General features: G+C 37.3%; 1 protein-coding gene across 1 annotated transcript in view; it reads left to right on the top strand.

Moving 5' to 3' along the window:
* DCHS2 (dachsous cadherin-related 2) overlaps positions 1 to 25,111 on the top strand; it is a 208,112-nt gene that overhangs the window by 170,212 nt on the left and 12,789 nt on the right. Inside the window, exons 14-16 of the mRNA XM_019641158.1 lie at positions 3,214 to 3,327; positions 12,527 to 12,738; positions 15,910 to 16,061. Of these exons, the coding sequence (XP_019496703.1) occupies positions 3,214 to 3,327; positions 12,527 to 12,738; positions 15,910 to 16,061 (478 nt within the window). The remainder of the gene's footprint in view (positions 1 to 3,213; positions 3,328 to 12,526; positions 12,739 to 15,909; positions 16,062 to 25,111) is intronic.

The raw sequence follows: 25,111 nt of genomic DNA, 5'->3' as shown, positions 1-25,111 counted from the left end.
ATAATTATTTTATCTAAATGTTTCCATGATTATTGATTTTTATAGTCATTAGCATTAATAGTTATATAATTCTGTTTTTAAACAGATAGTTTACTGCTTCTGTAGGTGTTGTTAAGTTTTAAACTATGTTTTTATAAAGAAGAAAAAAAAATGAACATTACATGTTTTATACTTTTTTGATACAATGTTAGACCTAAAGTGAAATTCATAAAAGCTTGAAAATGTAAAATAAAAAAATAATTTCTTCTACATATTTCACTTACCTCATAGGAATTGAAGGTACAGTGTTATTTTTTATATTTTACCATTTCTACCTTGATGTGAAATGAGAAGTAATTGTAAGTTTTATCTATATGCCCAAAGACAGACTTTTATTTAAAATGTGCACAGTAAGACAAGACCTAGAAGGACTCAAGGCCCTTCAGTTATTTCCTATTTTTTTCAGGCAGTCGCAAATATAAACTTTGTCAAAGGATAAACATATATAATGATATGCAGCCATTTGCTGACTCTAGAATCTAATTTGAAGTATTTTCATTGAATGAAATTCTTTTTGTGCTACAATTTCATTCATATTATGAACATTTTATTTGCTATAAAAATAGGATTGTTCCTTTTACGAGAGAGGCTGTATGTGATTCTTATATGCAATTCTGTTCTCATCTTTGTTCTTTTATATGCAAGTGATCTCCATGTTTTCTTTTGTAAATGTGCATATAATAAGCATCCTAACCCATGAAGAAAAAGCCATCAGCAAGACTGTACATCTTGCCTGCATAGCTGTTTTTCTTCTTACAGCCAGTCTTAAGAATATCTGACAAGCCATTTGAAATAAAACTTCTTGTGTTTAAAAAACAAGTTGTATCAGGAAGCACAGAGCTGTGATTGAGCACTGAAGATAAAACATACTGCCCTACTGTGAAGGCATATTCCTACCAAAAATGTAAAACATTTTTATATTAACAATATGTCTCCTGAAATGTAACAAAATAAACATCCGATTATAAAGCAATTTGAAAGAGTTCTCAACATGTGTGGTAACTTGATTCCACCATGATTGATTAAAATCCTTTACTTTGTCACTAAATGATTTCATAACTGCATTAAAAACAGCAACAATTTGGAAACCCAATAAATGGTTTTTAAACTTTATCACAGTTTATGTTAAACATAGTGCTTTTTTAAAGAGAATAATATATCCAGTTTTTGGTTTTCCTGTTCTTTCTCTATAACAAATTCTGTTTTATGCCTTTTCCACTGAATTTTCAGTTTTTGCAGACAATATCACATACTTGTTCTATTAATATTTATAGCACTCATAGCATTTTTCTTTGCATGTTAAGTGTTGAAAAGGCTCCTGGGGAAAATATTGTCTGTTCTAGGCCTTTTACTTTCTTCTCTTCTTTTTTACTGAAACACTTTTAAGCATCTAGAAAAAAGATACAGCAACTTGGCTTGGTGATAATTTCAAATAGAACCTCTAGCAGTACAGGTTTCAAGCTTGTTCCCTGGGGCCTTCGTGTGGGACTTATGGAGGAGCTCCAGCAGAGATCTTAAATAGGTGCTGTTTTTTTCAACTACTTCAAATCCAACAGTGATATGACATTATATTTTTAATTGGGGAATTGGGGGATGGGAACAGCGCTGGGGAATTGGGGAAGGGGAACAGACAAGTTGCTGTCGTTTTGTTCTTCAGTCTAGTTGTGGAGGACGTTGCTTCAACTGGCCCAAGTTGGCACCATCATTGCACTCTTCCCAGGCGAGGTAGATCAGTCGCCGGTTTCTGAACAGCCGCTCACGGCAGCTGCTGCCTACTCACGCTGGCTTCTGGCTACACATGGTAGCCCATGGCAACCCACTGCAGCAGGGGCTGCAGCCGGTGACTGACAGCAGCCCAGCTCCAGGTTGAGCTGTTGTTCAGCATCTTAGCTGTAAAGGGCAGTGTCACTGGCCCTCATATGTGGGATCCGAACCGGGGTCCTCTGGCGTCCCAAGCCAGTTCTTAACCAACGCGGCACTCGGCCGGCCCTTGAGTGATTCTTTTAAAAAAATAATTGCTGCTGATTTAAAAGGGCCTTGTAGGCAGAGAAGCATTTTTTAACTATCTCAGGCTAGGACACTTGAGTGACCACTTCCCTTACTTCCTCTCTCTGTCTTCTCTGTTACTACCCTTTTTCCCATACTTATTAAGCACATTCTGTGTATAAGGAATAAGCTTTTGATACTCAGCACAACATGTTTGCTTCTCAAAAAAAAAGTATGCTAAGCAAAAGGAAACAACTATTGTATGATTTGCAAGTGTATGCAATTTTAAAGGCAAAACTAACCTAAAATTATAGAAACATATATACAGTACAAATATATAGAAAACCTCCTCTGCTCTCACAGAATTTAGTCCAACTTTTTCAAAATACGAGATCAATCTCTTTATGTGTGCTCCATACAAGTCCATGGGTACCAAACAAGTAGCACCATCTAAGTGCTAGAATATTATCCAAATTGTCTCTCGCAGTATTAGCTTAATTGGTCTCTCTGATCCATTCTTACCTCTCTTTGTTTTTCACACAGCAGTCAGAATGATATCTTTTAAAAGTAATTGCGGATTATTTTACCCCATTACTTAAAATGCTTCCATGACTTCCCATTAAAATTAGAATAAGATATGACCTCGGCTCCCACCTAGATGCCTCCTCTCCTCCCACCTTTGCCCCTACTCACTGTTCAACAAACGAAGCCCTCTCCTAGCCCAGAGCCTTTGCAATTGCTATTGTCCTCCTAGAATCCTTTTCGTCCAGCTTTTTCTATGTCCTCACATGCTTCAAGGTTCAACTGGAGTCCTCTGAGGCCTTTCCAAAGGAGTGTCCACCTCCCTTGCAATATTCTGTCACATAACCTTGTTTATTTCTTTCCAAAGAACTTAGCACGCCTGAAACCTGCCTCGATTATGTATTTGTTGAATGGTTTATTGTGTCTCCTTCCATCAGTTAATAACTGCCATGAGGACAGAAGTCTTTTCTATCTGGTTTGTCATTACGTATTTCCAGTAGTTAGCATAGGATCTAGCTTATTGAAGACACTCACTACATAATCATTGAATGAATGAACAAATGAAAATGTAGTAGACAAATAATAAATACCCAGTGTTTGCTTTTGTTTTTCCCTGAAATTTTCTTATCCTAAAGTTCTTTTTTTTTTTTTACTTAATTTTTACAGGTACTCCTATTGTAACTATAAAAGCTTTTGCTCCTGACTCAGTTCGAGAGAACATTAAATATTCAATTTTTAGTGGAAATGAAGATGGAGTTTTTTCTCTGTGCTCTGACTCAGGTAAATCTTCTCTTCCTTACAATAACTTTATTTCCTGCTTCTTCTAATGTTACTTGTAATAAATACGTCTCCAAAAGAAACTCAAAATTTGAAAGGTAGAGATTGTTATAGGTAAATAATTTAAAAGGTAAACAAGAAAGTTTTTATGGTAGCTGATGAGAAATTGTGGGAAATCAAAAGCTATTTATTTACATGTACTTGCTAAGAATTCTATTCTGCACATTTCCAAATTAGACAGTTCCTATCCTACTCCTTACATTTTTTAAGATAAATTGGTTTCTACTTATAACTTACCTATCAATTTGGGAGAATGGGTGATACAATAGGAAGATCATTAATACTGAGTTTGAATTGAAAATAAGCACACATGTCTAGCCTTAGGGAATTTTCATCAGATTCTTCCAGTTTGCCACTGAATGTCAACAATGCAACAAAAGGGGCAGCTGGAAAGGTTTCTATATGGTGGTAAAGAAATTACTTCCAAATACAGCATGTGTTAAATTTAGCTTCAATGAGGCCATTATTGTGTTTTAAATGAATACCAATTGATTATTTGAAACATACTTTTTTGACTAACAACTATGTAGTAGATACATATCTACTGCCTTGTTGTCAAACCTCAAGAAGAATGTTTTAAATAATTTCTATATTACCATAGAACTGCCTTCTTTAATCTGTGCTACACGCACATGGGCAGAATTGAGAGGGGATAATTTTTTAAGTAAATCCCTTCCTGTCCAGGGTGGTGTTAATGACTGTTTGATCCACACAGCCTTTGGTCAGGAGCTTTCTGAGGCAATCTGCTAGAAGTTTTCATACCTTTGCCCCATTATTTCATTACAGGGTGGTACTGTAATCAAGTGGTACTGTTGGCAAGAGGGCCATTGTTTCCAGTAGTCCAGGTGCCTAAGGATTCTGGGAAAAGAGCCAAGATTAGAACCTTAGAAAGGAGAGCAGAGTTTGCATATTTTTCCAGGCTACCCAAATCTTTCTGCCACTTCATTCCTGACATGGCCCAGGCTTGGCCTTAGTTTTTCTAGAGTATCTTATAAAAATGCAGATATAATATTCCTACCGTTAGTCCAAAGAGGTCATCCACAGAAAACTATTTTTCAATTAAGTAGTTGTTTATGTATGTTGACATTTATTTCTGAATTTCATTGTGCAATAGCTACAAGATGATGTATTAAAACATATAAAACTGTGTAATGAACAATAGTATAATAAAACCCCATGCACTTGCCACCCATCTCTAGAGATGGGACATTTGTACTAGAACTTCAGGGGAATAAATACCTTGTGTGTCCTTTCGCTCTCACATCTCTCTTCTTTTACCCCAGAGGTAATCAGTAATCTGAATTTGGTATTGATCACTGCCTTTTTTGCATTATAATTTTCCCACTGGGTTTGAATCCATAAACAACATGTTATTTAGCTTACCTTGATTTAAACATCATACTAGAACTGTGCTGCATGTACTCTTCTGTGATTTGATTCCTTTGCTCAACATGTTTACTGTGATTTATAGTGCAAAAGCCCTGATGTACACATTTAAGAGGAATAGCAAAAACTGACATGTACCCGCTGTAAGGTTATAAAATAGGACATGACCATTGTCATTGATACTCCCTTCGTGCCCTTCTCTAATTGCACCCTTTCTCTCCACTGCTCTAGGCTTACCCATGTCCTGGCTTCGGGAATAATACTTCCCTTGTGACTTATAATTATTGCATTCCTAGGCAATGAAACTGTTTAATTTTGCTTATTTTTGAATTTTATATAAATGGAGTCATACATTATGTAGTCTATGGATTCGATTATTTTACTCAAAGTTAGAATCATTCACATTCATGTGTGTAGCTAGGTTTCTTTCATTTGCATTTCTGTATGGTATTCTGTTGTAAGTCTGTATCACAACTTACTTATCTATTTTATTGTTGATGGACAGTGAGGTTGTCCTTCCTGGGGATGTAATGAAAGGTGCTGTTAGGAACAATCTCATGCGTGTCTCCTGGTACCAGCTCAGGAGTTCTGTAGGCTCTAGAGCATGTACATCAGAAGATGCATTGCTCAGCTTACAGACAGAGCCAGATTGTTTTATGACGTGGTTTGTCCCACTTTACATTCATTCCACCAGCACTGAATGACAGCTATCACAGTTGTTGATGGTGTGCTCTGTATTGTCAATCTGGTGGGTGTGAAACGGTATCTCACTGTGGTTGTAATTTGCTTTTCCCTTATTACTAATGAATTTGAGGATTTTTTTATACTTTATTGGCCATTTTTGTTTCCTCCTATGTAAAATGTATATTGATAATCTTTGCCTACTGGGATATTTGTGTTATTCTTTCTGAAGTATAAGTATTTTTAATATGTTTTATTGGTATTTATCCCTTGCTTTTGTTACAAATGTTCGTTTACAGTTTGTGACTCTCTTAATGGCATGTTTTGATTTAGATAAGTTAGAATTAATTAGTCATTTATTTTATGATTTGCCCTTTTTTGTAAGCTGTTTAAGAAATTCATCCCTACCCTAAGATTGTGAAGGTATTCTTACATTGTCTTTTAAAATTTTATAGTTTTCCTGTGTTTTGCATTAATACCTTGAGGGCATCTAGAATTGATTTTTGTGTTTTACATGAGTCAGAGGTAACATTTTTTTCCTTTTCTTTGCTTTCCTTTCATTTGCTTTTTTTTTTTTCAATGAGCTTGCCAGTTATTCTAATGGCGATAATCTTCCCCTGTGATCTGCAGTACCACCATTGTCTTATGTCATGTTTCCATGACTTTTTACTGGACTGTCACTCTTTTCCATTTATTTCTTTCTCTATCCACACACCAATACCACACTCTCACACTCTCTTACTTATATTGGCTTTATAATAAGTCTTAATATCAGGGAAGCTTCCCCTCCCAATAGTTTACTCAATTTTTATATTCTTCTTCATGATTATATTAGCTGTTATTGGCCCTCTGTTCTAACATAAATCATTGATTTCACTTGTCAAGTTTTACACACACACAGAGAAAGAGAGAGACATGTACGGACACATACATGTCTATTGGGATTTTTTTTTCCAAGGAAAGGAGATTTATTCATACATTTTGGAGTGATGTACAACTGTCCACATCTTCATACATATAACCCACAAAACCATGGCATGCACATTTAATTTAAGATGAAACCTCACCCAAATTAACAAAAAAAAATATTTAAAAAATCATATAGCTCCAGTCTGGAATTTAAGTATCTTAGTCATCAGGCCAACAATGTCTTTCTTTCTATATAACTGTACATTATAGATAATAATAATCTACTAAAAGTTTTCTTTTTTTGATTTCTTTTTCTTTCTCTTTTCATTGTGGTAAGAACATTTAACACAAGATCTACCTTCTTAACAAATGTTTAAGTGCACGATACAGTCTTGTTAGCAATAGGCACAATGTTGTACAGCAGACCTCTAGAATGTGTTCATCTTGTAGAGCTAACACTTTATCCCTGTTGAACAGTAATTCCCCATTTCACCCTCCTCTCAGACTCTGGCAACCACCATTCTACTCCCTGCTTCTGTGGGTTTGACTATTTTATACAACTCGTATAAGAGGAATCATGCAATATTTATCTTTCTGTGACTGGCTTATTTCACTTAACAGAATGTCCTCAAGTTTCATCCCTGTTGTCACATATGACAGGATTTTCTTCTTTGTGAAGGCTGATTAATATGCCATTGCATGTACCCGCCACATTTTCTTTATCCATTCATCCATTGATGGACAGTTAGGTTATTGGAATCTTTATTTGAATTGTATTAATCTAACTATCAGTTTGTGGAATACCTATATCTTTACAGTATTATCTTCTAATCCATGGAAAATATAGAAAATCACACCAATTTTTTTCTTCAATGTATTTAAATAAAGTTTTAATCTTTTTTCTATAGCAAGCGTGCTTATTTGTATAATTTTTGTTAGACTTAGCATAAATACTTTATACTTTTTCTTGCTAAAATAAATGGAAAAATGCTTTTTTTCTGGAAGTGCTTTTATACATATTTCAATCGGCTTTTATATTTTGATTTTGTATCTAGCAAACTTGTAACCTCTTATTAATTTAGATCTTTGTACTTTCAATATATACAATCATTACCTGAAAATGACTATTTTTTCCTGTGTTTGTTGGAAGTTATATAGCTATTTCTCTGTTAGTGGTTAGCCTAGCTATTTTAACATATATAATTAAAGGTTAACATTAATTAATATCTTACTCCTAAATAATGCAAGAGGCTTAGAATTCTTTACCTTCAAATATATCTTTTTCAATTTATATAGGCTTTTTTTACCACTATTTTAGTTCTTTCAAATTAGGCAGTATTAACATTTTAAGAGATTATCTGCTTTTTTGCTACATGTTTCTTTAGTATCATTTTCTTTCTGCCTGAAGTACATCCTTTAGTGAGAGTTTATTTTATTAAACTTTATCAGATTTTAGTTATCTAAAAATATCTTTATTTAATCCTTGTTTTAAAAGATATTTTTGCTGGGCTTAAAATTCTAAGTTCACAGTTCACATTTTCTCAGCATATTTAAGATAGCCTACTGTCTTCTAGCATCCAATTGTTGCATTAAGAAGTCAACTTTTGATCTAAACACCATTTATTTATATCTCTTTTTTTTTGAAACGCCAGTTAGACAAATATTGGGCTATATCACTCTCTCCTATATCTCTTTTTCATGTTTTTCTCTTTTTTTGTCCCTTTTTTCTTCACTCTAGGAAATTCCTATAATTTTCATTTCCAGAAGTTCTCTTGGGTTATTTTTCAACTCTTTTTGGTCTTCTCAAAAAGTAATTTCTGGTTCTTTGATCATACTTCTAAGCTTCTTTTTGATATATGTAAAGATATATAATAGTTACATACTCTGTATCCAGTAATTCCAGCATCTTAAGTATTTGAAGATTTGCCAGCTTTCATTCATGGTTCCTTGTTTCTCTGTGATTGTTGTAATTGTAAATTGTGAGCTTCTCATTGTCCTTTAAACCTTCTTTAGGATCTTTGAAGCCTAGATTGAATTTGTGCCCTTTAGAGAGAATTTTCTCTCCCTTTTGCAAATCGCCTATATACATCATCAAGCAAAGACTAACTTAAATTTAATTATTGAGGGTTTTAAAAATATATAGTTATGTTAGCATGTCTACCAAAAATTCAGGCTTAAGCTAATGAATTCTTAGCAGAAAACGTTTTTATTCTCCCTTCCAAGCAACACCAAGGTCAAGTTTCTGTGCATCCATTTTTTATTTGTTTTTGTTTTAATAGTGATCACTCATTTGAAACATATTTAGCCTTTGGGTTTATAGCTTTACTCTGGTTCTCCTATTAGACCCTTTTTTTGTGGGTTCAGGCTTCCTTTCTTTTTTTCCATACCCTGTGCAGTTAGTTATCAGAGTTGAATCTCGAAGAAGATTGTGTTAGAAACCCTTGGAACAAAAATGGGTTTTTGGTGTTTGCCTATGTCCGTGAATTACTGTTTTCATTTATTTTTTGTCCTCTAAGGATTCCTTACGACTGCACTAATTCAATAATGCATGCCAATACATACACAGACACACAATTTATCAAGTATTTTAGTCGTTTTTATCAGGGGGATCTTTCCAATATATAGTTTACCATACTGCAGTCAAGAAACATTTTTAAAGTCTTTAAGTATGATATTAAATTCATCTCTCTTGCCATTTTTGTCACATAATCATTAAACTTGTGTCTAAATTTACCTAATATAGTTTTTGTGAATATATACATTTTAAACCATATACTAGTTAAAATAGAAAACTGGTATGTATGATAAATCAGTGAAGTTAATCTCTAAAGTTGTGGTCACTTTTCTTAAGGGTAAAAATGTAAGAAAACCATTTTATTAGTTATTGGTTAAATAAGTTATGATTAGATAGCTCTCTGGTGAGAAATATGTTTTTGGTTTGTGCTAGAGTTTGCCCTCTGTTCCACAGTCACAAACCAAAGACTTACTATTGTAGCCAAACTTCTTGTCACTTTAGCTTAAAAACATCTTCTCTTCACTGTCCAAACCAGCAAAAATTTTTGAGTTTGGCTTATGTTGTGTATGTCAGTAACAGATGGTAGTATTCATTGCATTATTTGGTTGATTGACATAAAACAAAAATGATCAAACTTCCATTGTTTCAAGGATGTAGTTTTAACAGGAGAGAGTTTAAAAGCTTTTGGAGAATATAAATATTTATCACATTCTGCCTTGGGTATATACAATATGCACGTGCACCATTTGTAATTGACTGAAGTAACCTGAGTATGTTATCAAGCATTTAGCATTTGAAGACTCTTAATATCATTTTGATGTGTATTTTGTAACTTGGACAAAAGCTATATATGTACATGTATCAGAAGGAAAATATTACTGCAGTTTCATTATCAAGTTATTATATAACTGGCACTCTAACATATGAGAATGAACGTGAAGTTGGTATTGTGAGGCCCTTCCTCTGAGGAAAACATGGACTCCTGCCCACACTATTAGTCAGAGCCCAGGAGTACTTTCATCTCACCAGTGACAGTAAATCCTTGATGTCTCTGAGAAAAATGCACGTAAATCATCCAAGGCAAAATGTGGATCTAGTAGGTGTGCCAGCCGTGAATTATCTCACAGACTGGTTATTGTCTTTTCTACTTGTATAACTTTCACAGCATATGCCAATTATTATGCCAAAAATAAAAACCAAGCAAGGAAAGCATTAGAACTGCAGATCCATTCCAAGTGCAAAATTCCAATTATCAAAGCCGAAACACAAGCCTTTTATTAAAAAACCCACTTTGATCTGCACTATAATTGGCACGCTTTCTACTAAGTGACACTGGAAATTTAGTATTGCATTTCTATTGTAGTTTTCCCTTACTCGGAGTAACAGCACATGATAGCAAGCTGAGTCCTCTCTGCGGTGGAGACAGAGCTCCAGATGAGAGCTTTGGACCCACCTCACACTGAGGCTCCTCTGCCGTTTGGGGGAACGGACTCAACCCTTGCTTCACACAGGTTTCTAAACACCAGCTTTTTTCCTGACCAGATCATCAAAATGCAGCCTAATGATTCTCCAACTGCCAATAGTTAGAGCTCTTCTCAATTTTCTGTCAGCGGTGTTGGTAACATGAGGTTTGGAAAAGTAATTTGGTTTTAGTTCTGAATCGATAACTAAATCTGATGACAATAAATGGAAGTGATTTTACGCAATTTTAAATTTGGTAGTACACTAATACCTTGTTTGCGAGCATAATTCGTTCCGGAAACAAACTACTCGTATTGCAAGACATCGCTCGTTTACCATGTTAAAATGTATTAGAAATGTGTGCTCGTCTTGCGGAACACTCGCAAACCACATTACTTGAAATCCAAGGTTTTACTGTATAGTGAGATCATCATATAAAATATAAATATTTAATTTTTTAAAAATAACAGACTAGAAGCTGTAAAATTCCCCAAACACTCAATACCAAAATTAAAATATTAGAATAGTATATGATCCCCATTGGCATCCAGATAAGTATGTGAGAGCCTGAAGTTTTTTGGATTAGGTTGGTTTTCTAAGGAAAGGTTCAGAGAAAGTTCGAAGAGCTGTGGCTTCCGGGTCATATTTGTAGAAACAATACAGGTTTTTTCATCAGAAGATCAAACTTCTAATAGTCCGTGGCTATTAAATGTTCTCTTTCTAAATTCAGAGCTTCTAAAGGTATTAAATCTATATCTGATGGTGGAGGGGAAGAGAGACATGGGTAGAACACTGGAATCTACACCGTCTGACTATGAAGAAAACATTCTAAACACACACTTATATTACTCCTCACAGCAACCCTATGAAGTCATTATTAATAATTCCCATTTTACAGAAGAGGAGACTCAGCTCTGTAAACCAGAATAACTTCCTCCAGATCACAAAGTTAGTAGTGGTGGAGCCAGGTAATTTACCTAAGTGAAGGAGTCAGGTCTAGGACCTATGCTTGGTTTCAGGTTTCTCAAACTCCAAAGCAGTGCTCGTTCAGCACATCTCCATTCGATGGAATTTCTGACAATGAACGTTAAGTAAAGCATGATGATAACAATAATTATAACAGTAAATTCAGTAACAAATTTAGTTGCAACGTGAAGGAAGAGGCAGAATAGAAACTAAAGAAGGAAACTATATCGGGGAGGAATTTTCTGAATTCAGGGGAGAAACTTGAACATAGCATGACCCCCAATGGTCACTTCCTAGCCTGATTATCCTGTTTATATGAGACTGTAACAGATGTTATTGGGTGCCTTCTGTCTGCCAGACCTTGAGCTAGGTATTTGGGATATGGTGGTTTAAGACAGGTAACCATCCTCGCCTTGCAGAACTGCTAAATCACAAGGGGTAACTAGACTAAAGCAGGTGAACCAAGTACATGCACGTGTTTGTGAGAGTCTGTTGGGGGCTGACATAGTGATGGTACAGGGTGGGGTGGTCTGGAAAGGTCCCTGAGGAAGCACATAAGTGGGGACCAGGCCAGGCAGATGGAAAAGCGTGCATGGCAACTTTGAGATGAGCGGTTGAGGAGCAGAACATTAGTGAATGTTATGACCAGAGCAGAGAGAGCAAAATGGAGAATGGCACAAATGAGACTTCTGAAGCAGGGGAGGTGTTCTGGAGGTCAAAAGTGCCGAACATTATCATAATAGCTGGGGAAAGCCATTGAAGGGTATTGCACAGGACAACGACAACGTCGTTTTTTATTATGGAATTCTGAATGGGAACGGGGTTGGTTGAGAGAACAGTTAAGTGGCTAATGCAGGGGAGAAGGTGGAAAATGCCAGTGGCTTGGAGGAGGGCAGAAGAAGCGAAGATGAAGAGAGGTGGATTCAAGCTTTGTCTGAAAGGTAGACTTTCCAGACATTGTGATGGACCAATGGAGAGAGAAGGGCTATTTAAGAGATAGCACCGAGGTCTGAGATATTTTATAGTTTCTTTCCCTTCTGCATGTGCCCTCAACTTTTTTCACAATAACCCCACTCAGTAGGGAAGGGAGCCAGCCAAAGGGAGGCTTTGAAGGACAGGTGAGCATGTGCGCATAGGAGTCAAAGATGATTTAGGACTTTTTAATTCATAACTACAGCATCACTTTATTTTCTTTTATTTTTTTCTCCCTGGGAATAAAAATAGGAGAACTCACTGTGAAAGAACCCACGTTTCTTGATTTTGAAGTCAGAAATGAAGTACAGCTCATCGTTTTAGCCGAAAGTAGTGGGCATAGAGCCTACAGCAAAGTAGCTGTCATGATACTAGATGTGAATGATAATTTACCATGCTTTGAGCGAAGCTTTTACCAAGTGTCAGTGGCTGAGGGCCAGTTCTACAATGCCCACATCATCCAGGTAATAGAAATACATCCTGTGCACGTGTGTGTGTGTGTGTGTGTGTGTGTGTGTGTGTAAATTATTATGAATCCATGTACATCAAAATAGCTAAGGCCTTTTTTTCCAGCACATATATTAAAATTTAAATGTTTTCAGTGCATGTACAATGTTTGATGGATGGATAAAGCCATAGACTTAAGGAAGTCTGGAGTTTCTGAGTTCACTCTTCTCCCTCTGTTCATTCAGTGTTCAGTTCATACCTACCTGCTTGCTCTGGGGACCCTGTTGAACACTGGCAGGGAACTTGTCGGGGCACAAAAATCAACTCATCAGTGCATGTGATTTAGTGATGTGCATGCACTCAGAAATGTAAGAATAGGATTTACATGCATATAATTAATGTTACAATGGAGGTGTGCATTTAATGTCATGAGAGAAAAGAGGAGACACAAACTCTTCCTGGGGAAACGCATAAGGCTTTGCAAAAGAATATTTGCACAAGGTCTTCAAGGGCAGCTAGGCATTTGCTGGGAGGACCTGCCGCCAGATAAGCATGGACTGAGGCACAGACAGGCGGGAGAGCTGCCCGTGTTTGAGATTTGCAGACGTTTCCTGTGTGAAGGGCACAGGTCCACTGTTTTCAAGCCAAGCTCCACCTCAGGGAAAAGCTCCCGGCCTTCTAAGAGAATCTGCTCACCCAGCAGTGTTGTTCAGGCTCTAAAACCCATCCACTCTTGACAGCCTTTCTACTGCTCAGGACTAGTGACCATTTTTACCTTTCTCCTCACCATTGAGTTGATACTTTATACTCAACAACCTGAACAGTAAGAAACCCACAGTCTGGAGAAATTCAGTATTAAACCACTTTCCTGACAAAGTCAGCAGCGAAGTGGGACATTCCCTTTGGCTTCTATCACCTGGCTGCTGTGATCCACCACCTCATGACCATGACACCCCTTTCTCTCTGGCCTAGGTGGGGTCAGGTGTGTAATGCACTTTCTGGATAAGACCTCCAACAGTTCTTCATTGCACGGCCACCTTCACATGAATAGATAGACACCTTCTTTTCACTTCTGGCCCAGTTCCTGATGCACACGTTCCCCTCTTTTGGGGCAAACAAAACCAGCAGTCTCAGCAGTATTGGAGTTTTAGCTCTGTCCCCCACCACACACACACACATACAGCCCAGGATACCCAGGATTTCCTATGTTGTTTTTATAGATTTATTTTGTGTAATAGTTGCCGAGTTGCTCCAGTCGCCAGCCTCTTCCAGAAGTGGTGTGCCTTCGCTCTGCTGTCAGCCATGACTGAGATGTTTAAGAAGGAGGTGAGGGCATTGGCTTGTCCAATCGGTATCACCCCTGCCCAGTGACGCTTAAAAGGTAGAGATGACACTGTGGGGCCTACTTTGTCACAGAGGATCCCCGCATCGGGGTACTGCTGCATTGCACTTCTTTGTGGCACGTGCTAACCTGGAGAAGGTCAGACTGTGCAGTGTGGGATGCACAAAGGTGAAGACATCTTTTAAAGCCCAGGTACACCAAACAGGAGTGCCCGACCCATCCATTGCTTCAAGCTATGTCAAACTTTGAGATGACAGAGTCAGGGACGGATTCAATGAACTTTGTGCCTCACATTTTTAGATCATTCATAGCCAGGAAGCTAGAGCTACCATTTTCATATGTCCTGTTGAGATACATAGAAATTTTGAAGGCTCTGGAGCTCATATCACTCGTGGTAGTTACTTCTTGCTCTTTGCCACAACGCTGCCCATGTGCCCTCCTTTTGGTTACAACCCCACAAACTTCCTTTAGGAACTGACCCTCCTCCAAGGGATGCAGTTTAGGTGGGATTGTCAATCACAATCATGATCTGTGCCCCACCTTGCCTCAGTTTCAGAGAGACTTTCTCTTCCTGGAAATTGAATCTTGAGTGGTGGGACACCTGGACAGATAAAAGTTAGAGCTGATTCATCTTGATGGCAACAACTCAAAGAAGCTATGCCCCAGAGTTGTCCCGATTCTTGTACTTCACGTGGATGCTATTTTTCTGATACATTTCTTCCCGGTGAAGTTAGCCATAGTGGATACATGTTGCTGGTATCCTAAAACTCTAACTGATATACCTCCTGGGAGGCCTACTTTGGAACACTTTTAAGTATATGGCCCCAAGGGACATGGTAGACTTTCTTCTGCCCAGAAACGGATGAGTTTCTCTTCCTGATCCCCAATGGAACTGTGTATTGCTGCCTTTCTGTGTGAAATGGCTGGCTGTGTGCCCTTCTGATGAGGTCCTGGCTGCCCCACTTGGGACACTCTGGATTCCCTAAGAGTTCTGGCATCAGTGTGAGAGACAGGTTGAGGGGGCAGGGAAGTAGAAGTGAAATCCAACTAGGACATCAGCATAATCACCCGAGAGAGATGACGGGGGACATGAGCTTGGGCCAAGGCTGACAGTCATAGAAGATAAAAATAAGTTTAAAAAAATTTAATCTGTCAACTTGTTCATAAACAAGATCTTGACTCTACTAATAGTTTTATGGTCAGAATGCAATGCAGACTAATAATATATCTTCATGGACACTGATACAAAACTTTTCTTTTGTCAACACCACTTTGATCACTCATCACATAAGTGATTGGAGGTAAATTTGTTAGCACTAAATCTAGACTTTGTTTTATCTATTTAAAGCTCCTTTTTAAATGAGGCTTTCAATATAATGTTAAAAAAATCCACATATGGCTTATTTTACAGGCAATACTTTAAGGAAGTAAAAAAAAGCAAATGACTGATTTTCCTCCACTACGTGGAGGTTTCTTATATGATTTCTTTCCTTTGCTGGTACTAGTTTGAATCCACATCCCATACTGGAAGTCTTCTATTCAAGCAAATTAGATTTTTTTTCAAGTAGTTTTTCCCTCTTGCCTTGTAGTTTAAAACATGTGCCACTTCTACTGAAAGTTACTTGGAATTTTTTTGAATGAGTACACAGACTTGTTTTCTCATCTGTTATCTACTTTACTATAAAGTGAAAGGTAAGCTTAGCAGTGTGTCCTGATTGTTTTGATCATCATTTTTAAAATGTACTTGGCAATATGTGATTCTCCCATAATGCATTTCTCTGAAAAACAGACGTAACCCATGTTGCAGATTAAATCCTTATCTAATGAAAGAGTTGCTTCCTCACAGGTTTCTGCTACAGACCTGGACAAAGGATTGAATGGTCTCATCGAGTATTCCATTGTCTCTGGCAACCAAGGAGAGGCATTCCAGATTGACGCACTGAGCGGTGTGATAACAGCAAATGGGGTTCTGGATTATGAGCTCACCAATGCCTACAGGTTTGTCCCCGATTCAGATCCTTGTGATTGGCTCTCTGTTTTATTTCTGAAAACATTGTTGTTGCTTTGGGCATGACTTCCTATTATGTATACGTTTAGTTGTAAAATGTGTTTTCTCTTTGATCCAACTTATGATCACCCTTTTGACAGATAGAGTCTTAGAAAATATTTACAGTTTTGGGAAAGGTGAGTAGACAAGAGGAAATTTAAGGTCCCTTCTTGTTCTAAGATTTCATACATTTGTGATGCTATTAAGTACTAAAATGAGAGACTTTGAAAAGGGGAATATTTGTAAAATGCCTACTGAACCCAAGAGCATTCTGCAAATGTTTGTTGTTGTTGTTTTCTAAAACAATGAAGGCTGAATGACATTGCTCTTTTTAATGCTTTATTCATTTTTTGTATACGAAATTCTAACCCGATCATCAGGTAATTGCTGCAGTGCTGTGTTCTAATAGAAGTGATCTTATTAAAAGGACCCATTCAACATTAAATGTATTTTTGCCTAGAGTCCAAAATATGCCAGCCTTTTGCAGAATTCTATAAAAAAGAAGAGTAGAGCTACAAGTCTTCTAAGTATTTAAAATGTCAGAGCTACAAAAGCCTAGCCATACTTAGGAAGTATTTATAGTACCTCAGTCTGTAAAAGAGAAGGACTATGGAAACAAAAATGTCCGTGAATGGGGAATACTTGAAGAACGATGGCCAAGCTTTCTGTGGAATACAATCAGATTTGAAAAGAGAAAGAGACATATTTGTATGTGCCCATGAGGATAGAGCTCTAGGGTGTGTGTCTAAGTGGGTGAAACAACCAGGTGCACCCCAGTGCTTATGCTGCAGGTCTGTTTGAGTAAAAGCACCCATAGAATTGGACGACTTCAGGAAGAAAACTTGAGAAACTGTTAACCTTGTCTGTCACTGGAGAAGTGGTCACATGGGAAGGGAGGGGGGCAAATAGAGGCTTGACTTTCTTTTTGTGCATTTTTGTAGGCTCCCTGTTTGTGTCGTCTTTCTGTATGTTTTTCCAAAAGGCCTTGCATAGACCGTGTTTCCTTCCGTCCTCACAGTCACCTCCCGAGGAGGCTGAGTTAGGCATTTTCTCAGTCACTGAAAAGAGCAGATGTACTTGGCCTGCTCAGGGTCACAGCCATGTAATGGTCACACGTGAACTGGCAGCCAGGTGCTCTGGCTCTGAGTCACACTGTTTCCACTGTACAAGCTACAGAGCTGACCTTCTATTTAGGGGAAGGTCAGGAATGCGAAAGACCTAAGTGTCCATATTCTCCTAGGCCAGGCTTCTTTCATGTTTATGAGGAGAGGACAGTATATGCCTTTCGTTGAGCAGCGAGAACTGATTAAAATGGGATCTGGTACTAGGAGGACCGGATTAATTAACTTCTGAAGAACTACCCAACTCTAAAGTTTAAGAGTTTAGCTCTTTTTGTTTGATATATTTCAAAATATTACTTCAAAATTATTTTTAAAATGGGCCGGCCGAGTGGCGCGATGGTTAAGAACTGCCTTGGGACGCCAGAGGGCCCCGGTTCGGATCCCACATGTGAGGGCCAGTGACACTGCCCTCCACAGCTAAGATGCTGAACAACAGCTCAACCTGGAGCTGGGCTGCCATGAGTCGCGGCAAAGGCATAGGCTGCAGCCCCTGTGGCAGTGGGTTGCCATGGGCTACCGTGTGTAGCCAGCAGCCAGCGTGAGCGGCCAGCAGCCGCAGTGAGCGGCCGTCCAGAAGCCGGCGACTGATGTGCATTGCCTGGGAAAAGCGCAATGATGGTGCCAACTTGGGCCAGTGAAGCAACATCCTCCACAACTAGAATGAAGAACAAAACGACAGCAACTTGTCTGTTCCCTTTCCCCCAATTCCCCAATTTAAAGAAAAAAAATATATATATATATAAAAAAAAAATTATTTTAAAAATAAATGTTAAGACCTTACCCTATATTAACTAGTAGCATTTTTTTTCAGTAATAGGACTTTTTTCGGTAATATTTTAGTGTAATTAATTGTTACAATACTTATTATATAAATATATTAAAACTGATGGTATAAATATGTTAAAACCTATCCCTGCCACACTGTTTCAATAGTAATCTTAAGCATAAAGCTTTTTTTTTTCTCTCCATAGATGACTGCAGGTAAATCTCAGCCTAGTTGCCACCTGAGTGATTACAAATTCAGAGATTATCGAAGGTCTGCTATATTCCAGGAACTAAGTATTTCCTGATTGTAGGCTTACTGTTACAATGTGTTTTTTTACTCAGTGGAGCATAATTAGCCATTAAATCTAACTCCTTTCAGATTTTCCTATTTGCGTCATAGTTTCAATGTTCCCAACATTTAAATTGGTCCCAATATTTAAAAGTGTCCCTCTCCAATTCTCCAGAAGGAATTTAGTTCAAGGCTAGGAGAACTGAGAGAAGTTGAAATCAACACATGCAGTCACAGAGAGATAGACACACACACACACACACCCTGTCTCCAGTTCACCAAGGCAAGGAAATATTTTCAACCTCTTCCCTCTCTAGGTTCTCCCCCTCCCCCACTCCTATATGGCTTCTATTCCCCTTTAGTGCTTTTTTTCTGATATTGAAAGTAGTGGGAAATATGGGATGATTTCAGTGAATGTTTTGGAAAAGGTATCATTTAGCTTTTAACTTTATGATATATTGCTATTTTGTCTGATGGAGGAAAATATTCTCAATTCTGGTCCTCTGTTTTATAATATAAAATAAAGGGGAAAAGATATTGTCAGTTATGATTCTACTCAATATAAATGCACTAAATAAAGATTAAATAATTGTTAGTCCTCGTATTAAGCCACATGTAAGAAAACTCAATGAAAATATGATGACAAATTATAAAATAGACATTTTAAGTTCTGTGTGACTGATATTTCTGCATTTTAAAAACTATTTACTGAGCGTGACATACAGTTCTTGTTTTCAGGGAGCTTGAAAATTGAGTGCTGTTATAATCCATGACAGGAAGTATATTAATAATCAGTAATTTATGGAGCACCTGCTTTACATGTTGAATTCCCATAATAGACTTAAGATTTACAGAATGAGGAAATAGAAGTTCAGAGGGTTAAAATTTGCCAAGAATATGCAGCTAGTAAATGGTAGAGTTGAGATTCTTGTCCATGCAAGTGGCTGTAGTAGGGTTTCCTATTGTATCAAGGGAATGAATCTTAAAAGTACATATCTGTATAGTTACAAAACAGAACAAAAAAAATTTTTTTAAACCTAAAATAATAACAACAAGTAAGTTCCAGGTTTCAGTTTTTGAAATAACACTTGTCTAGGTGTGAGCATGCAATAATTGGTTTGAATCACTGCCTTCCACCACCTGGCTTATAACTGACGTGGAGAGACAGATCACTGTTTAAATTGGTAATTGATATTCATGTGAGCCTTGTAATACGCCAAGGCCAAGATTTTTAGTCTTTTGAGGGGCTTTTCAAATGGCCAACAAAAATGTCCTAAGCAAATGAGAGTTCATTTCAGTGTTTAAAAATGCAATTTCCAGCATAAACATTCAAGGTCAAAGAGTAGTTATTGCCAGGAGCAATGCTAGACTCATACTCTCCGTTGAATGGTCACTGTGAGAGAAGTAATAAAATGCAGTAATAGATACAAGGTAGGAAAAGCCTGAAATGTCAATTATCTTTTCCAAAATACATCTCTCACATGTCTCATAAGCAGCAGGGCTGGATTGGAACCCATCTATTGACCCCTCATGGAAAAGGGAATAAAAGACATTCCAGGCAGGAAGCATGAGGGAAGGTATGGACATGCCGAAGCGTTTGGTATGTTTGGAAGTAACAAATGGTACAGTGCACCTGAGTGCAGGGTAATAATGAGAAAGTGGCTGGGGATGTACACGAATAGGATGAAGGCGGTCAAAGGTAGAAACTCTCAGTTACAAAAGAAATGAGTACTGGGAGTATAATGTACCACATGGTGACTACAGTTAACACCACTGTATGGTGTATTGGAAAGTTGTGAAGAGAGTAGGTTCTAAGCGTTCTCATCACAAGAATATAAACATTTTTTTCCTTTTTTTGTATCTATATGAGATGATGGATGTTAACTAAATTTAGTGTGGTAATTGATCACTTCACAACATATATAAGTCAAATCATTAAGCTGCACACCTTAAACTCATAAAGTGCAGTATATCAATTATATCTCAATAAAACTGGGGGGAAAATCACACTATAATCTGGAAAAAAAAAGAGGCTCGTAGGTTGCAGGCAAGTTTTAAAGGACTTTATGCCATATGATGGAAATTGTACCCTATCCTGTAGGCTGTATAAAAGTGTAAGCAGTTGAGTACATTTTCAGATCTTCACTTTTAAAAGCCATCTGGTAATGCAAGCACGGCAGGACTGAGAACCAGCATCAGGCAGGCTCGTTAAGCTACACAATAGCTGTGAAAGCCTGTGATGGCAAGGCAGTGGGATGGAACGAGGGGACATACCTATGAGTTGATTCAGATACAGAATCCGTAGGAACATAGTAATCAGTTGAATTTGTTCAACAAGGAAAGAAACAGAAAATACTTCTGAAATTCCTACATAGGAAAGGCAGGAAGAAGAATAGATTTGGATTGGGATTTAGGGGAGGCATTTTGAGTTTGAGGGGCTAGTGCAAGAGCAAAAGTAAAGATACTCCTTAGGCAATTAAAAATCATGTACAGCATAGGGAATAGAGTCAACAATACTGTAATAACTATGCATGGTGTCAGATGGGTCCTGGACTTATTGCGGTGATCACCTCATAAATTATATAAATGTCTAATCACTGTTGTACACCTGAAACTAATACTATATGTCAACTGTAATTGAAAACTAAATTTAAAAAAAAATCATGATCTGGAGCTGAAGAAGGGGTCTTCATTCTAGATTTGGATTTGGGATTCATCCAGGGAAAATGTGTAAAATGGAAACCTACACAGAATATGTAAAATGAGAATTTTAGGGATTGTCACAACTTGAGGGCCAGGCAGAGAAATAGAAACCACAGAAATAGATTCAGGGAATAGAAAGATAGGAACACAAACCTGGAAAAGGTGGATTCATGGAAACCATGGGGAGAAGTATGGCTGTATAAAAGAAAAAGTTTTCAAAATGTGTTTGGGTTAAAATCTACTAGAAATATTCCTTATATTAAAGAGTTTGCAAGCAATAGGCTTGTCCTAGATTGCTTCCTAACAAGAAAACTACTGTTATATTTGTAGATTAATTAATATGAAACTGTAAAGTTAATTTAAAACTCAAGTCAACAGATTAATTTTCATTAACAAAAATATTCTACAGTTTAAGTGAGCAAATACAGTTTCCTATAAGAAATATGCATTTTAAGCACCACAAATCCTAGGAGATCAAGCAGCAAATACTTCATGGTTATGGCTTACTATCTTAGAAAGCTTCTCTAAACTTCAGAGAGAGGAATTGTAATTTATGATAGTAAGAAACATCATATGTGTAGATTTAAAGTTATATAAAAATTTTGCCTCATTTGGCCAGCGTCCCAACAGTGTGTTTTGTTCATTGTTCCTTCTGTAGTCACCAGAATGGAAATATTTTCCATCCTTGCATCCTTCTGTTCATGAACAAGGGCCAAAGCACTAGTTTCCAAAATATATATGGCAGGATTATTTCCTCTGTAGACTTCTCAGTGAATAGCACTGGGACCTGGAATTTCTTTTCATTTCAAACCAGGCTGAGTGAGCATTTTGAGATTTATAATGTTCATGTCCACAACTGGAAAGAGACCATTGTCTGGTGATTAGGAAGCTCTTGATATTATTTTTCCAAAGGAGAGCCATGGAAGTGATGGATAGAAAGCAGATGATAGTGGGTTGAGGAGTGACTAAAATAGGAAGCAGAGACAATTATTACTTCTTTTTCAGTAATGTGGGGTTAAAAGGAAGGAATGCCAGGTGGTGATAACTATAATAAGTGGGATCCAGGCTTGAAAGTCGCGTATGTCTTTAGAAATGGCTCAACCTGAGCATGTTTACAGGGCAGAAAGAAAGTAGTCAATAGATAGATAAAGAATAAAGATTTGAGTCTAAGTACATTTTCTTATTTAAAAGTTTGTATTGTTATCAAAGTAATATGTTTTTAAGAAATCAAATAGTATCAGAGCATCAACAGACTTCGATGAAAGTCAGCTGCCATTGCCTCAGCTGTCCCAGCACTAAAGCCCACTAAGGGCTGACATTTTTAACTGGTTTTCTCCAGTATTATAAACACCAATGTATCTTAATTTATCGTTTGAAACATTATCTCTCCACTTCCTGTTATAATACATGTGGGTTTAATATTTTTACCTTCTCATATCCAAACCTCTCTTTATATTCATACACTGTTTTTCATTTACTCAATGATCAGTGTTTACATTATATGATTCTATAAATGTTCACTTCAGAGCCATGTCATGCTATTTCCATTCTTACCCTCCCTCTGTCCCCAAATTAGTGATTATCTATATCCATGTACTTAATTCCTTGTAAATGTCCCAGTAGTTCTGTCATGCCCACGATCTTCCTCTGCCAAATGTATCTCCTGTTCTATCAAGTCCCCTTTGTTCCTTGGAGACCTTCGTCCTGCTGCTTTCTGTTCCCCTGATCTAGCCTTACCAATCTTCACTGGCCTCTCTAAGGCTTTAGCAAAGCTGATGATTTCACAACTTTGCTTTATTGTTCTCCTAGTTAGACCCATGTCTTTCTGTTTCTTAGCTTTCTCTTCCAGTAGCTTTGTAGGAAAAGATGCCAGGGAAATCAATTCTCTGAGTTCTTGCATATCTAAAAAGGAGAATGCCTTCATTCTCCTCTCCTGTGATTATGCAGTGGATAATATCGAAATTGAACTTTTTTTAGAATTTTGGAGGCATTGTTCTGTTATCTTTTAAAACCCAGTGTTTCTGTTGAGAAGTCTGGTGCCATTCTAATTATACGTTTTGTATATGATTTGTTTTTTTCCTTCTCTGTGGAAGCTCTCAGGTTATTTTCTTTACCCATAATGTTTAGAAATTTTGTGAGTATATACTGTGATGTGGGTTTTTCCTTGTGCTGAGGACTTGGTGTGCTCTTTTAATAAGGAGAAATATTTCTTTTTACTTTTTTACATTATTTCATTGTTAATTACCTCTCCTTCTGGGTTGTTGTTGTTTTTTCTTTTTTTTTTATTGTTTGCTTATTTTGTCCTGTTCCTTTTCCTTGGATCCTGTTCAATCAAGCATTTCAATGCCTGGATCAATCCTTTGTCGGTAATATTTTATTTCCTACTTTCCACTTCTTGTTTTGTGTGTTGGTTTATTTTTGTTTTAGTTTTCATAGAGAATGCCTTAATTTTAATATTCTAAACTTTCTTTTTTGCTTTCTAGTTAAAAAACATTTTGGATGTTATATATATTTTATTTCCTAAAGTTCTTCCTTGATTTTTGAACTTTTCCATAGCCTCTTGTTCTTGATTTATGCATGCATTATCTTCTGCTATCTCTCCAAAGACATTAATTAGAATTGTTTCTACATTTTCTTTTGTTCTTTCAAGATCTTGGTTTCTTTCAAGTTCATTTCTTCTCTGTGTCTATTTTGTGCTCTCTTCACTTTGGAGGCTTTCTGAGGGAGGCAACTGCTAAGTCACTAGAATCTCTGAGTGGGCTGGTGGAGCTCATTGATCTGCACACTTCACTTTCAAATGAACCAGAGAGGAAGTCCAACTATTTTGCAGGATGACATGCAAATGACAATGTACAGAGAGTACAGAGGGGGGAGGGGCTTTTATTTCTCCAAGTACAGTCCCTCAATATTACTTGTTCTGAATATGATCATCAGGCATTCATTTGCCTGGCAGTGAAGAGCAGTGGGCAGAGGGATTTGATCGTTCTGTATTTTGAGTTTAAAATAATCTTTAAACTGTTTTTGGCTCAGTATCTCACCGTCCCATTTGTCATGTCTTGAGCGCCTCCTTGGTTACATGGGGACAAATCTTTTTCTCACTCATCCTTATCGCTCTCCAAAAACATTCTAATCTAAGGTTTCTTTTGACCCATTCACCAGTAACCACTCCAAAATCTGCTTGCATTTTCCAGAAGTTTGTTGACATTTCTCACCCACTTCACCCACTAACATCTTCTCCCATTTTCTTTGTAGGCTTATGGGCATATATCTTATTTTAAATTCTTTTGCTCTCATGATAGTAGATGCTCAGAAGGGAGAGGAGATAAAACTCTGGAGATATAACCAGACGTCATAGCTCTTCTTTCCAGAGGTGTGGCTGATGTTGGCTGATTATCTTTTTCTTAGAATTTCAGAAAGAATAGTTCATTGTTGGTAGACATTTCAGATACTGTTGAGAGTTTTGAAAGATCTTCTACCAACATCTCCAGGATTTGTTGAGGCAATCAGCAAAGATCCTACCTGGTCAAAGCCTCCTTTAAAGTTTAACATGGGAAAAGAAGCTTCCTACGGCTGGTAGAGTAGAAGAAAAAGGCTCTGAACTGAAATGGGCCTGTTCTAAATCTGGCCAGTCTCATTTATAGCCTCTGCTGATAATACTCATCAGGGTAGCAGTTCTGGAACATGGAGCCAGTTGGACTGGCTACAATCAATAGTTTCACAAAGGCTGCCAAGGAGCCATCATAAGAAACTTGAGGTCTCACAGAAGTTGTGTGTAGAATCTCAGTGGATCTGCCTTTATAATTTTTCATTTGTTCTTTAAGCTATTGAGAAACCTTTTCCTTGTCCTTTTGTTTTGAAATGGGATCATATATTTTCCTCCATATCAAAGAGGCTCACTTTTTTTTAAACCTGACATAGGCATTACATAGAACCCCTGAAGTTGTAATGTTGTGAAAATAAGGGTGGTTATGGCTATAGTGGAAGAATAAGACATAACTTTGATGTCTTGGCTGAGACTTTAGTATGACATTGGGGAAGGGCAGGCAACAGGGGCACAGAACATTACGAGTTGATTATTTTTAGTAAAATATTTCCATATGTATCTGACTTATGTTCATACTAA

The sequence above is a fragment of the Hipposideros armiger genome, unplaced genomic scaffold (assembly GCF_001890085.2).
Source record: "Hipposideros armiger isolate ML-2016 unplaced genomic scaffold, ASM189008v1 scaffold_58, whole genome shotgun sequence".
In the NCBI taxonomy this organism is placed as follows: domain Eukaryota; kingdom Metazoa; phylum Chordata; class Mammalia; order Chiroptera; family Hipposideridae; genus Hipposideros; species Hipposideros armiger.
The sequence above is the reverse complement of the archived record's forward strand: the minus strand, read 5'-3'. Positions and strand labels throughout refer to the sequence as shown.